Raw genomic sequence first — 16,028 nt, 5'->3', positions numbered from 1 at the left:
CTGCATGTCATAATTTTCTCTTGTTTTGTATTCATGTTCCAGGTGTATGTAACACTGCTGCTGACAATTTGTCTCGCTTTAATTTCCAGGCTTTTCGTCAAATACTCCCGTCAGTCGCACTCACAGCCACGAACACCCCACTATTCCACCATCTAGTAATGGACTAGATGCTATTATGCAACATAGCAGAACATTGTCCCAATTAGCACTGTCTACTAATACCCGGGAAACTTACGATAGAGCTTTCATTTGATTTAAAGATTCCTTTCTGAACACAACATCTTTCAACCTTTCATCGTGACATCCTGGTTGGGCTTTGCTTCTTTTTGCCACCTCAAACTATCATACAACACAATCAAACCATATCTGACAGGCATCCAACATCACATGCTAACTTTACAACCAGAGAAATCAAGTGTCCTTCCACCAATTAAGAACATCCTTAGGGGTATTCAGAGATCCGAACCCCCACGTACGGCCCAGAGGCTACCCATAGATTTCCATATTTTTAAAGACTTCTACAATTCACTAGATTTAAACCCTTTGCCAACAACACAAACCTCATCGTTAAAACCGCCATATACGTAGCCTTGTTTATGGTTTCTTGAGACCAAGAGAATTTACCGCCATCAGCACAACACAGTCCACTCACATCCTACTTCATTCACACTTAACAAAACACATGGACTATTATATCTTGACTCTGCCTCACTCCAAAACCAGTCAACATGCACTTTCAGTAGAGGTTAAGTACTATCCTACTCACAACCGGTGGTGCCCCGTCAAGCTACTGGACTCATATACCCAGCATAACAACGAACCACCATCTCAACCACTTTCAGTCTACAAGGTTCGGTACTCACTACCACCACCTTTATGACACACGTCAGGTCTTTACTTACACAGCTGGGCCTCAAATCAGCTAACTATTCGGGCCACTCCTTCCGCATAGGAGCGGCCTCCACAGCATCCAGTGCAAACATTCCAGTTCATGTTATCAAGTCACTAGGGCGCTGGAAATCATCGGCTTACTCTAGATACATACCTAACCCGGTACAAGAAGTAAGAAATGCCTTTCAAGACATGTCTGGTTAAAGTATGTAATAAATTAGATTTTCTACTTTTGCCCTCTTTATTTACAGGCCTACCTCATCATCGGTTCCGGCACACCACAACCGACGTGCTCTTTTAATACCATCCTACACTTATCAGTGTTTGTATCTTCTGTACTATCATGAGCCCTTAACACAAGTATTAAGGCCTTTTGGCCTGTAATTGTGGGAGGGGCGTATGACACACCTCTTCCCTACTTAAGGGACACCCCTTACCTGGCTCCATATCGTTCGAGGTCAGCGCTGCATCACCCTCCCACCCACTCCTCATTATTAACTCCTTTTCTCTTTACATTTCTTCTTGGTGGGCCCTCTTTATTTACAGGCCTACCTCATCATCGGTTCCGGCACACCACAACCGACTTGCTCTTTTAATACCATCCTACACTTATCAGTGTTTGTATCTTCTGTACTATCATGAGCCCTTAACACAAATATACCCTGTATGTATATATATATATATATATATATATATGCAGGATGATCTTATACTGACCATCTTTAACAGCACAACCCACAGAGATTGCACACAATGTAGACTTATCATTGTCAATCAAGATAATAACCTATGAATGTGCATGAAGCCTGGTGGATAAGAATAAGAAGTCCAAAGGTCTGATGGTGTCATCAATAAACCTGTCAGTGGGTCCAAAATCAAGCAGGATGTTGGGGCAATGGGAACAACCCTCATCAGTGAAAACATATCCTTTGATTAAAGAATCTTTTTCCTCAACGGAAAATGGCATAATTTGTGGAGTTACCTTCTTTGATACATGTCAATGCATCTTATTTTGCAAGAATTTTTTAAATATCTAAGAATTACATTTTTGCACTTACCCCATGACCATGCCCCCCTTGTTGAAGGATTATAGGAAAACTGGGAGGGCAGAGCATTGTAAGCGTAGGTCATTCCTCCACTGAATGGGACAGATGTTGGAATCATGGAAGACTGGATCTGGTTAGCAAAATTGGAATAAGACTGATTTGCAGCATAAGAATTCTGCATAGAGAACGATGGAGGTGCACCATATGGAATGTTCTGTTGCATATTGTAAGATCTTTGATAAGACTGTGTCATTACACTTGCGTTACCGCCATTCTGACACCAGAAGTACAGAGAATAATACCAAGGATAGGAATTAGTTGAAAGCTGGTTATTTGATCCGCTCATTGGCACCAAGGCCTGACTTCTCCAATCATCACAACTGCCATGTTGAATTTGCTGTGGATAAAATGCATCTTCTTCCATCTCTTGGCCTTCTTGAATCGAATTATCAAGATCCATATTATCACTTTCTTTGGAATCTGGTGAATTATTTTGGTTGTTTGTGATTTTCTGGCTTTCCACACCATACTCTTCCTTCCTAAAAATAAATGTTACAATGATGATGAACAAACACTCTACAAGCTCGAAGACCTCTGTCAGCTGAACTAATACATTTTCAATTGCCTTTTGCATGAGCCAACATAAAGCTACTGAACGCTGGTAGTAATAGAACATGGCTCAACAAAGCCAAAAAGTCCAGGTCGCTATAGCAGAGTCTCAGACTTCACAAACTTCCTCATTATCAAAACATGCAGACTAGAGGAGGAAACTGGGAATTTGTGAGCATATAATTATGTGTGAGACAGTCGCTGATGTGATTTGAATGTGATTGTCTTTAATTTGATATCTGTAAGATAAAGATATGTCTGAGAGTACAGGTAACATAGTTTGTAGTAATGGCTATAATATGTGAAGAGGATAAGAATGCTATAAATAAAGAACAAAGAGAAATTTAGTGGATATAGATAACAAAAAAACTAATGAAAAAAAGCACAAGATATTCCTGAATGTAAAAGCAACAGTGCTGGATAAAGAGGAAAAAAATGACTGTCTATATCGGAGATATATGTAACAGAAGATTCTCTACCTTTGCATGACTGCCCTATGGAACTGTCCTCCCATGTCATCGAACACCAGTTGAACACATACTATACGGTCTGTGGAGGAGTTTGGAGGCTTGGCTCCTTCCTAGAGACTATGGAACTTCTGTGTTAGTAACAGACCATGTGGACATATATGGGGTTAAGACCATGTGTGACACTAAAAGATTAAGTGGGCATAGAAGGGGTTACTACTTTGTAAATGTTAAGTTCTAAACTCTGCTTTTGTTTTGTTTGTAAGTTTAATTTAATCAGTGCAGCCCATCACTTTCATTGAGTTAGTGCTGCGGAGATCAGTTACGTTTTATTATCCCCTTGTGTTTCCTTATATAAACATGACCCCATCAATACAATATATATTGTTCTTCCCTGCACTATGTGTTGTCTGGTGGCAGGGAGAGAGCTCTTCTAGACTCCATCAAGTGGCTGACTCAGAATTGTGGAAGAAGAAATTAACTGCAAGAAAATCTCCTAGAGGTTACTGCATAGAGGCCTTGCAGATAGGGACAAGTAATGAACAGGGCAGAAGGTTCAGTTCTGGTCCTAAAGCCTGAAACTGGTCTATCCTGTTCTTGTTACAGTATGTATATGTAATGCACAAAGCATCCCCCACAAACAAAGGGTAATTTCTCAACCAGCCTTCATGCTTATCAGAATCCAATTGATCAGAAGAAGGTGGTCCAGGTACTCCTTAGCGCAATAAGGCACATTTATACAGAAAAAAAGTGAATCCAGCAACATTTTGACCCTACAATGGGTCTTTGTCAAGCTTGACAAAGACACATTGTGGTGTCAAAATGTTGCTGGATTCACTTAGTTCCAAATAAATGTGTATTTTTGAGCTTTAAAGTCCCTGGACCTTTTTCTTCTCAGTTGGATTCACCTATTTAGGGTTTGTGCTAGCCCCAGGGCTGGTTGCACACTTTCTTTGCTCATATTAGTGATTGCAGTTCCTTATCTCTAGGTTGGTATATTTATGCTCATCAAAGAGACAGTATGCATGTGTGGAGAGCAAGACTGGCTAATTAGAAGCATATGTGCAGCTTATGTGGCATGATGTTCGTTAATAGATGTGTGTTTGAGAGAGTATGAGTAGTGCAAGGCATGTGTTGTGAGAGCCAGTATAGTTAAGGGAAATGAAGTTCATCTTCCAAATGCAGTTGTGATGAGTAACTCTTCATTAAGCTAAATGCAGCATTACCTCCGTTGTTATGAGTTTACTGACAGTGCCATTCACAGCTTTTTCAAACAGGACTGCATGAGATGTTCTCATTTAAGATTTTAGTTACTGCATTCCCCTGCCTTTCTCTACTGCTTTGCTGAATTCCTGCACTGTTCCTCCTCTAATCAGTGAACCTTTTCTACGAGAGCACAGAAACTTGGGCCTGTAAGAAAAAAGTGTCTTCGAAAGATGGAGTCAGGAGATGTCTTGGCAGAAGAAAATACCTGCCTAGAAAAACAATTAGGGACGAGGGGACAAAACCTGCCAGTTCATTGGGTATAATGCGTCAAAATGGAAAACAACATCAAATACCAGGAAATGAGAGAGCGCATGGCACTCTGATGAACAGATCACTGTACAGAGAAGGAGAGGAAGTACCAACTAAAGCCTACGGAAATGGAGCATTACCAGCTTCATTAACCCGAAATCTAGCATCCTCAACGAGAAGCAGAGTTCCCACCTAAAGGCGTGGAGGAAAAAGATACCATACAATTTTTCCAAGATTGAGTGGATATTGAGGGATGCCACCAGGGTTTTGAAAGACATTGTGTTCTACATAGCACCATAAAAATAGACTGGGTTACCATTTTAGCCAGCAAATTGGCCTGGTGGTTTAAGCACTTCAAGCTGTACCAGATCTTCTCTCTATGGATTGCAATATTACTAAACCGCGTTTATTAGCCCAATATGCTAACAACCAGGAGTCTTGATGGTAGAAGTTTAGAAACTGTCAGAGAAAGAAAAACAACTTTTATGCTGTGTGGCCCAATCAATTGCATCTGGCTGTTTCTAATGCGTGGCAAGTGACAATTGTGGAAGAGATATTATAATTGGTTCTGCTGGAGTAGTTCAATCAATATACTTCCCTAGAGGTCGAATACTGAGTTATGAACTGGCATCCTCTCAAAGTAAGGGATGTTGCCATGCTTGCTAAAGAACACCAAGATACTAGCCAAAGCAAGTGACCTGCTATTCCAGAGTACTTGAATTTCCATATTGCCACTAACACATTAGAACTAACCTCTCCTCCAAGGCTACTAGGAATGCGCAGTTACTCTCATCAGAAACATTTGGAGTAGCTGTCCATCAGATGTATGTCCCACAGGCGGTGGAGTTTCCCACAGTTAGGAAGAAAGAGTCCCCAACGCTTAGAAGGTCCAATGCCATAATTATATCAAATTAAAAACCATAGTAACATAGCTGAAAACAGACATGCGTCCATCAAGCTCAACCTTTAACACATTTGTTTTTGCTGTTGATCCAATAGAGATAATTGTGTCCAGAGACCACAACTGCCTGTTAATAACTGATTTATGTACAATTGTTTGGTTATGTACATATGGCTGTTGGGACCTATGTAACCTATGTGATATGTGATGTATGGTGTATTATGTACTATTGTCCCCCCCCCCCCCCCTCATGTTTTCCCCTTTCTCTTCTGTACCCCTTCCCTCTATACACACTTTCGTGTGACCAAAAATAAAATACATTGAAAAAAAAGAGATAATTGTGTCCATGTTGCATGAGCTAAATCTTATACAAGGAGCAAGAGAGGTTAACTAGGTCTGACATCAACAATTTGCATTTGGGAGAGTAGGGCCTACCTTGACTCTGATTAAACCCTGATGGGGTCGGCTCTGACACTGGACGTGGAGTACACTGTCTGTCCAGGTAGTAGGAGGGGATCATCTTGATTAGGGTACTAGCAGCTCAAAAATTTAAATGGGCCTTATGGGAAATGACCCGGCACACTTTACCCCGGCCAGCAACATGGGAATGTATGGAAACTATCATGGCTTAAGTGTCTCTCCAAAGGCAAAGTGAGGACCTGAGAGACAGCAAAGTCTTATCTCCCTAAAAGCAGAATGAGATGATGTAGTCAGCAACCCTCTCCAGTGACAGAGTGGGATCCAGAGAGAGAGTGATGTTGGTTCCTTTCCCAAGAAATAGATTCTGTTTTTTGGACTTGTGTAAGGAAACCGGACTAAAATGATTGTAGTAGCGACTAACATTTTGAGACTCATCTGCCGACTTAGGGATTGTTTCCAATTGTTTCCAATGTTACCAAATAGCTGTCACTATTAATGCCTTAATGATATGGGCAATTGTCCAAGTTCTGAACCAAAACAAAACAGAACATAAAATGTCGCTATGGCTTTAATCAACCATAATTTAAGTGTTTCACTTTAAGTGCCTCCATATATATGACATATTGCTTTTTAAAGGACAGAGAGGGCTTTCTATTAAAATTGTATATGTATGCCTAACACAACAAAAAGTGTGAATAAAATGTTTAACGTGGCAAAAAAACAAACAAATGGAGTTACATTTTTGCTTATAATAAATTTAACATCAAAGTGCAACAACATAAAAAGAGTTTAAAACAGCTTCATGTTTCAGTCCTGATAGCTAACTTATTTCTTTGTCTGGGATATAAATACATTTTTTTAAAGTTAACTCTAGCCCTATACCAACCCGTCCCTAATTCTATATGAATCCTAACCCTATGCTTACACTTACTCTGCCCTAACCTTTAACCTACAATTTCCCTAACACTAAATTAGCATTAACCTTAACCTACCATAAACCCTTACCTTATCATAACACAAACCTTAACTTTAACCTGAATCCTAAATAAACCCTCTGCTGATAATAGTACTGATATATGCAGATTGGCTCCCTAGTTAAAATAGTAAAGAGCAGTATGTTGCCACCATCTACCATCTACTGGTTTTGTTTCAGCCTTACAGGCACGCTCATTACACTGTAACTGGTGCAGGGCACCTGGCAAAGCCCAGCACAGATCACAGAAGGCATGGATGGGGCCTGGCTGGGAAACCATGTCAGGTACCATGAGCACCTGCCAGCCTAGAATCACCACAGCTGAGCGCAACGGCTCTCAACAAAATTAAAGAACTATATCCAGTGCTCACATTGAGTGCTGCATACGGCTCATCGTCAGTCTGAAGACACTAAATGTTGACCCCAGCCAGTTGATACAAGGGAGCCCCAGGTATCAACTGATAGCTGTGTCTCCATGATGTGAGCAGGGGTTTAACTCTACTCACACTAAAATGTTAGGACGTTCCACGCCGTCCTAACAGTGTTAAAGCCTACTCTGTGTAGGAAAGCATGGAACGTGTTAACGTTGTGAAGGGTTTACAGATTTATCAAGTGCTTGTCACTGTATGCAGTCTGTATTTAAAAAAAAAAAAAAAAACATGGCAACCAGTATATCTTTATTTACATATATCATTTATTGGATTGACTATCAATGAATCAGTGACACGGATTAATTGATGCACTCAGGACAAATATAAGAGAAAAGGAGAATTTGCATCACCATTTGAATTTTTTATTTACAAAATATAGGCAGCTATTAGCAGCCACTAACTGCCGACAGGTTTACAACTTTTTCACTAATTTTCACACGCATTTTGAAAGCATCACCATAGCAACCAGAACTGGATGGTAAAAATGACTCACCCATTAGACGCATTTTTTAGAATGTCTACCATCTCTCTGTGACTTAAGGACTTTGTTGCTTGAGTCTCCTTACCACATGCTGCCAGCTCGGAAGCCTCGTATCTACACGCTTGCTCTTAGACAAGACCTCTTTGTTTTTTCATCTGTCTATATGACTACAGGCTATTGCACGTAGTCCACTTTGGACTTTGCTATGAGAAGAATATCACCCTTTTGTGCACACCCTGCATATTTTTGGATTTTTTTATTTCATTTTTCAATTTGAACAATACTTTGTTATAAGACTACTAATAATAACTTTTATTTGCCAATGCCGTAAAGATATCTCCTTGAGGACATTGTGTATATCTATAGTGCACTAAATGTTTAATTGTATGCGGTTGTTTAAAGTTAACATTAGACATAATTTCCTTGGAAGGCTATGCTCTATGCAGCACCTACAACTAACAGTATGTTAAAATATTTCCCAGTTATATAACCACAAGCCTTTGTATTAAGATATTTACATTGTTATGCTCTGCACTGTTGATTGTATGAAACCTATAGCTGGCTTATTAACCTATTACTTATATTATGGTAGTATCCTTTTTTCTATATTTTTTACAGCAAGTAAAAAACAACTCTACCATTTCAGAATTTTGTGTGCGGATTCCTACTTTATTTTTTTTTTTATCTCTGCGACTCAATATAAATAGAAATACGTAAAAAATGGCTCACCCAGAATATGAGCACTTCACCCTGTGATTAACCTTAGCAGGAGACAGCAAACGTGTATAGAATGTGTATTGAACCATGATTGTTTTCTATGCAAGGTTATCTGTGTTATGATCCTGTGGGTTCTAGTTTGTTACTTCCTTGACTTTAAAGGTGAATATATGTTATGTGAATTGTTCATTTCAAAGACATAAGCACTTTACTTACATAAGGAATAGCCTTTTCATTTTATTGTTGTTTGATATGGTTTAATACGCTTTGATACATGGTTTAGGGTTTAACTGGAATTCTATATAGCTAATATTTTTTCCCACATGATATATAGCAGATAATAGTTTCCGTTATATGTTATGGAAGCCATTAAGAATTTTTTGATCTGGTACCAAGTTAGTCTACCATTGGGGAAGAGAGCAGGGATTATAATTGTAAATCCTTCCGACAGTGCCAGTGTGCCTCTAATTGCATTACTGTGAGAATGTTGTTGGGAAATCCCTTGAAGGATCACTATAGCTACCCAGACCACTTCAATGACGTGGTCTGGGTGCCAGGTCCCTCTAGTTTTAACCCTGCAGATGAAAACATAGCAGTTTCAGAGAAACTGATATGTTTCACTGAGGGTTAATCCAGCCTCTAGTGGCTGTCTCACTGACAGCCGCTAGAGGCGCTTCCGTGATTCTCACTGTGAAAATCACAGTGAGAAGACACTGGACGTCCATCGGAAAGCATTGAGTAATGCTTTACTATGGGCGGTTTGAATGCACATGCGGTTCTTGCCGTGCATGCGCATTCAGATCTGATGTTGACCGGGGTGAAGAGTTCCCCAGCACAGAGGGAGCTCTTCAACCATTAAAGGGGTTTCCTTGTGAGGTAATTGGTCCTCACAAGGAAAACCAACCAAAAAAACTTTAATGGAACAGTTTTGATCAGATCTTACAGCACAGTGTTTTGATATTAGAACAGCTATGATGATTTACTTTGATCACACAGAGGACGCTGCTGCAGGCTCTAGTGGGCAATTAGTAGAGCATGATAAATCTTCTAAATTAAACACAATATGTGATAAGGAAAGATAAAAAATATAAGCTATTTTTCCACAAAGTGTAGTTAGCCTGTGTGCTGTCTATACACTAAAACTAATGTTTTAAACTAAAGTTGTTCTGGCTGAATAATGGTAGATTAGATATGATACTGTGCTGCTCCCCTCCTGCCTGTGTGTAGTGTGGCCCGGGTGTCTGGCAGGAGGGGAGAACTGGCAGGGTGCCTGGCAGGAGGGGAGAACTGTGCTGCTCCCCTCCTGCCTGTGTGTAGTGTGGCCCAACGGTGCTCACTAAGTCAGCACTTTCTGTCTGACCGGAACCGCAGAGAGCAAGGTACGAGAGAGGAGAGGTGAGAGAGGAAGGAAGGAAAGGGACACATGGAGGGGAGAGCGAGAGGAAAGGGACACATGGAGGGAAGGGGGAAGAGAAAGAGGAAGGGGACACATGGAGGGGCTGCGGGGGGGCAATGAGACCCATTGGGGAGGGCAATTTTCACACCGGGCCCGGTGGTTGGTAGTTACACCTCTACCCTAGCCATTTTATCTTATCCATATCTTTCTGTGTTGGCGCCTTTTTCCATCTCTGCCCTTTCATTGTCTGTATCTAAATAATTGTTTTAAAAATTGTTTTATTGTTTCGGAGCAGTAAATTGTAGATAAACAGAAAAACATAACATGAGCTACTTTTCGAACAAAGGTAATTTATAAACAATGGTAATTTATAAAGACATCTTCATTCTTATTGGAAGTGTGGTATATTTTATTATTCAGCCATCTATGTGTGCTTTCATTTAAGATTTGGTGGTCCTGCCATCCCTGACATAGTTATTCTAAAAATACCTGGTGCTGATTGTCGGTGCTTTTTCTTCTTCTGTTTCAGAACTGCTTGTTGAGGACTCCAAAACCTAAAATAAAGTACATAGTCAATTTAGAAAAAAATATTTACAAAAGATCACAAAGGTTTATTACTGTCGTGCATACGGTAATATGTCATCCATTGTCTCTGGGTCTTTGATATCAACTGTATGGTAATTATAGTTAGTTATGCAACTAAAATATCCTATGACTAACTCTTTATTAATGTAATGTGCCCCAATACATAAGAAAAAAGTTACCGGTGCTCTTCCCAAATCCCTACGCATATTTAAACAAATGGAGGTTATTTAGTTTCTTCAACGGCCATGAGACCGTGGCCCACCTGCCACGTTAAGGTAAACCTCTCAGTTTCGTCCTACACTAACCTTTCACCTTGCTTTCTTGAGCTTCTGGAAAAGATATCTCTAATGAGACAAAAGGGATATTTTTTTATATACACCCCTAATAAGGGTGTATATAAAAAAAAAACAAAAAAAACTTTTTGTCTCATTAGAGATATCTTTGCCAGGAGCTCATGGAAGCAAGATGAAAGGTTAGTGTAGGTGGGCTAAAGTCTATCATGGTCATTGGAGAAACGAAATAACCTCCATTTGTTTAAATATAAATAGAGATTTGGGATGAGCGCAGGTAACTTTTTTCTTTGGTTTTTACTGTATGTATTGGGGCTGATGTGTACTATGGTCATTGCTGCCGCCAGGGAGTGATGGGAGTTTGAGCGCAGGACTTGTTTTTTTGTATTCACTTTCACCCTCCTGTGATGTCACGCATTACGTCCCTCCGTTAGGGAGCAGGAAGTGCCTATTGTGTTAATCTGGAAGACAGCCACTAGAGGTGTGCTTAACCCTGCAATGCAAACATTGCAGTTTCTCACAAGCTGCAATGTTTTACACTGCAGGGTTAAACAGACAGGGGCACTGCATCCAGAATACTTCAGTGAGATGAAGTGGTCTGGGTGCCTATGGTGACCCTTTAAACCAGGTTGTGGCAGCAGGGGACCCAAGCAACCTCACAGTTACAGCAAGATGTAGTAGTTAGGTATGTTAAGGTTTACATAATCCACATTATTCTCACTCTTAACAATGCACCCTATTCTCAAAATCTTTAAGCGCCTTAAAGAGACACTACACACATAAAACACTAGCGCTGATTTTTTCTCTTTCCATTTCCTAGCGCTGATTTTTTCTCTTTCCATAAAACACTCCGGCCTGCTAAAGTGCAGGTTTCAGTAGATATTAGCACTTTCATAAATTAGACGTCTTACTTCCCCCTTTGTTGTCAACATACAACCAGTCCTGTTACTTCCTGGTTTGGTTAGCTCAGTGGAGCTAAACTCAAGAGGCAGCAATTGCCCAGAGCACCTGCCTTGCAAAGACTTCTCATGGAGCTGCATTGGGAAGTCTGTGATTGAACAACGACAAAAAGTCTGGGCGGGGTTAGAAGGGGAGGGTTTGCAAAGGCTTCAGACAAGATACCTGCAGCTTTTGCAAACTGTTTTTAGACATACCTCCAATGAAAAAAGGCATTAGTAAATGTGTGCATTGTGTCACCAGGCGTATATCTACTAAATAGTGATGATTTATTTATTGTATTTGGGCAGTGGAGTGTCCCTTTAATGCGTAGCCTACGCTGTTCTATCAAGATATACTACCCTCCTGACAATTACCTTCAACTTTCCTCACTCAGACAGAGGCGTCACACTCTCCTTGTTTGCAAATATTCCTTCTGGTAAATGTGATTGGAAAATGTATCTTATCCTGTGCAGCAAAAACCTGTTGCATTGGCCATGCATTTAGTCTCAATTGTTCATAAATAAGACACTTTGAGACACATATATCAAACACTTACATATCTTTAACAAATCTGAGTATATCAATTCTAGATCTGAGGGTTTAATAGAAGAAATTTGTATCAAATAAAGTAATGCCTTACCTTTTGCTTTTTCAGGCTTAGGTTAAGTTCTTGATTATTTTTGCTTAAAGATGAGAGACTAATTTCTCTTTTTCTAGGAGACAGGCTGAAATCCATTTTGTTTATTTTGGTCTTTTCTTTATCTTGCGTTTCAACATCCTTACTGCAACTTCCTGTTTCCATCTGGCAAATGATTAAGTCAAACGCTGTATTGTCAGGTTTCAGAAATGCATCTTTCATTATCTCAATTGTTTTCATTACTTTCATTGTGTGAGCCATTTTCCCTAAATCTTTCTTAGGAGCAGACATTAGAAGGCCAAGCAAGTCAGAAAACTGGTTGTAATTGTAATCCAGCTCAGAGGAAGTATTTCCATAATGTATCGAGGCAACAAACGGAGAAAAGTGAACGTAAGTACTAATTTCGGACTCGGTCTCCAGAACAAAGTTTTTCAACTCCGATAACTCTGAAAGTTCTCTCGTCATTATTTGAAGAGCATATGTATAATTGACAGAATCTGAAAAGTCACAGATTATTTCCAGCTCTGATTTAATCTCCGATATCGTGCGGTCTAGGACATCTAGAGCTTTACATTTGATGTCTCCTTGTAGGTAAGAAATTATTCTGTGCTGACTGTTGAGCAGGTCAGAGAAAAGCAAGCTGTCATAATACAACAAACCCCTATGCCTTTTTTGCTTTTTTTGTGACGACACTAAAGAAATCAGGAAATGTAAAGTTTCGAATGTCATCCCAACTTCAATGTAGGTCTCAACAGCTTCAGGTTTCAAAAGAATTGTAAGCTGATCATGTCTTTCTGCTACCTTCAAAAGATTACGTCTTGTGATTATAATCTGATTGGCATCACACTCTTGCAAAATCTGAAAATATTTTATGAGGGTGTCCAAATGCTCCTTACAGTCTTGTATCATCTCTTTTAGTACCTGAGGTTCTGCACATCGAGCTTGGTCAATTATTTTACCAACATAATGCACTGTGTGTGGAGGATGAAAGACAGTATCTTTGTCCAGAGTATTCTCTACACCTAGTTCATCTCTTTCTTGGACCATTAGCACTTCATCAGTTGGTGTACCATAAATCTCATATAATTTTGATAATGCACAGTGATTTACAGTAAACATGAACTCCTTTGTAACACTGGATGATTTTTTTAGTCCTGCATAGCTAGATTGTTGACTCAGAACACATGTTTTTGCTGCATCAAAGAGTAAGTGCTCAATACCAAAAATTGATAATTGCATAGGTATAAACTCTGAAGACTTAATGAAATCAATTTTTGCAGAGATAATTTCTAGGAGGCATAAAGCGTGTTCTTGCTTTCCCGGATCACACTTTGGGAGAACAGCAAAGTTCTTTATGAGCTCTAAAGTGCTTTTTTGAAGTTTTTCCAAATTATCTATTGTATCTCCAATGTGCACTCCACACGTTAATGGAACAGAAAGAGAAAATTCTGAATGATCCGAGCAATTGTTCAGAACTGCTTCACACTCCTCAATTTCTCTTCTGTATTTCAGGAAAACATAATATGAGCTATTACTCTCATGTATGCTCTGAAGGACCTCACAAAGTTGGTCGTGATGACTCTGCAATGTGCCTAATGCACCACATTTCAATTTTTCTTGAAATGTTCTATACAAATGCGACTGCTGTTGATAACCAGATTCTCCAGCAATTAGCTCAGTATAAAGTGAACTATCATACCAAAGTAGACTTCTAAATGTTGGCTCTCTCTGTAAATAATGCATACGATTTTCAATAAACTGTGTGGTTTCCATCATCATTTGCATTTCAATAAACGACTCTATAGCACAGGGTCGCAGGACATGCTTGAAAGAAACTTCTATGTTCCTGTTAGCCAATAATTTGCGGTCAACAATAACTTCAGACAATGAACATTTCTGATCTTTCACAAAAGCTTCTACAAATATAGGTAACATTTTCTTACACGTTAATTTGTATTGCTGCAAAGATCCTAAGGAATGAGTTTTATCTGCATCTCTTAAAAGCCTAGACATTTGTTTAATTAGTGAACTTGACTTATATTTCACTTTAGGAAGTGTATATTGCATTTTAGTTATATTTTCATCTTCTGTTTTAAGCAAATCCTTGCCAAGCACGTCATTTGAATTTAATGTCGTCACTTTGCTTACAGGCAAAGGGTCATTTTGCGATAAATCAGTTGTGTTATTTGGTATGAGCAATGTTTCATCATTCTGAACACAGATCTTGCTCTGTGTGTTTTCATTTGTCCCTTCAGAAACAGAATGTGCTAAGGTATTTTCTTTATTGGATTGCCTGCAGTCAAAAATGTGAGTGGAGTCCTCCGGTAATTCTGGGGAACTTTTGTTTGCATTATAGCTAGATGCCAAACATTTCATAATTGGAGTAGATGATGTTGACGATGTAAGGGTAGAGGTTTTAGATTGTTGAGGATTCTGATTTGATATTCCATTTTTCGTTTGTGTTGATACTTTTAAGCAATGTCTATCATCTAGAGTTGGTTTCTTTGGTTTGATTTCAGAACTAATATCACCCGCCTGGTTAGCTATCTTTTGGACTTCCAGGTCAACCTGCATTGCTTTAATATGACTTTCTGGAACATCATATACTGCAATGTCTTCATTCGTACAGGGTTTAGTATTGCTTGCTGCTATTATAATGGGAGGCTTTGTTAAATTTCGCCTTTGGACAAGCTGTAAAGACTTCTGAACTCTCTTGTGAGCTTTCCTTAAGTGCAGTATAGCTCTGTCTAATTTTTTGGAAATACGCTTACTCTTACATGACGTGGCTTCATCAGAAAGCATGTTTAAAACACTCTTTATATTTTCTTCTGACTGGGAGAACTTCTTAATTCTTCCAACTGATCTTTTAATAACCAATCTAGGTAGCCTTTTGCTACCAAATTTTTTCATCTTTAGCACTGAGTGTCTCTGCTTGTGTTCTAGAATGATATGAGCCTCTTTACTCTTAATCTTTATGCTGGTCGAAGTAGTAAATTTTTTCTCTAAAGATTTAACATCTTTGCGTTCAGACAGACTAGTTCTTACTGCAGTGGCCGAATAATTGCAAGATTGAGCTATATTCAATTCATCAGATCCTCCATTTAACTTTGTTGAACATTCTTTCAGATCTTGAGTAACCAAGTTTCTTGTGGTTTGAGAAACCTGCTCTGAAGGTTCTTCTCTATAATTGTCAATATCATTACTCATCTTTTTCAGAGAACTTTGCAGTACGACTGATGAAGTTAGAGTTCCATACACAGTGTTTCTAACAGTAATTTTCATGTCAGGGAAGATTCTCATTCCACCCGGTTCTTTTTCTTTTTTTGCTTTGTAAACATAGGGTTGAAGGCTAGTTTTTGGCAATTTAGAATGTTCAGTTACCTGTTCTGTTACCGGATACTCTTTTCCAAAAAGGCCAAACCAGTCTATCCGGCTCTCTAACTGCTGAATATAGCTTAATTCATCAGATAACATGCCACCATATGCATCACTTGGTACTTTTATCTCCTGGTTTATTCCAGATCCAGTATTTTGGATTACCTTATTTTTATCACCAAATATGCCAGTACCACAGCCTTTTGAGGAGAGATCAACCATGACTGAGCCCTTGGATTCCACAGACTGCAATGAGAGGCCTTTTGTTGTATAGGGTATATTAGCTTTGTCATTTTTAGGTGGTGGGACCGATAATGGGTTTTCAGATGAAAACGTATTATTTACATCACGATCT

The 16,028-nt window shown here is 39.2% G+C and overlaps 1 protein-coding gene across 2 annotated transcripts in view; it reads right to left on the bottom strand.

Annotated features, from left to right (window-relative positions):
* Positions 1-15,540, bottom strand: part of TEX15 (testis expressed 15, meiosis and synapsis associated) — a 42,496-nt gene extending 26,956 nt beyond the window's left edge. Inside the window, exons 1-3 of one of the 2 annotated variants that reach the window (XM_063455830.1) lie at positions 12,302-15,540; positions 10,337-10,401; positions 1,950-2,476 (exon numbers count right to left, since the gene is read on the bottom strand). In XM_063455830.1, coding sequence (XP_063311900.1) covers positions 1,950-2,476; positions 10,337-10,401; positions 12,302-15,505 — 3,796 coding nt within the window. In that variant the 5' untranslated portion in view covers positions 15,506-15,540. Of the gene's footprint in view, positions 1-1,949; positions 2,477-4,366; positions 4,441-10,336; positions 10,402-12,301 lie in introns of those variants that run through there. The other variant, XM_063455832.1, reaches the window with a different exon arrangement.
* Between the last annotated feature and the right edge of the window lie 488 nt (positions 15,541-16,028).

Source organism: Pelobates fuscus, chromosome 5 (assembly GCF_036172605.1).
Source record: "Pelobates fuscus isolate aPelFus1 chromosome 5, aPelFus1.pri, whole genome shotgun sequence".
In the NCBI taxonomy this organism is placed as follows: Eukaryota; Metazoa; Chordata; class Amphibia; order Anura; family Pelobatidae; genus Pelobates; species Pelobates fuscus.
This window is presented reverse-complemented; position numbering and strand designations above follow the sequence as displayed.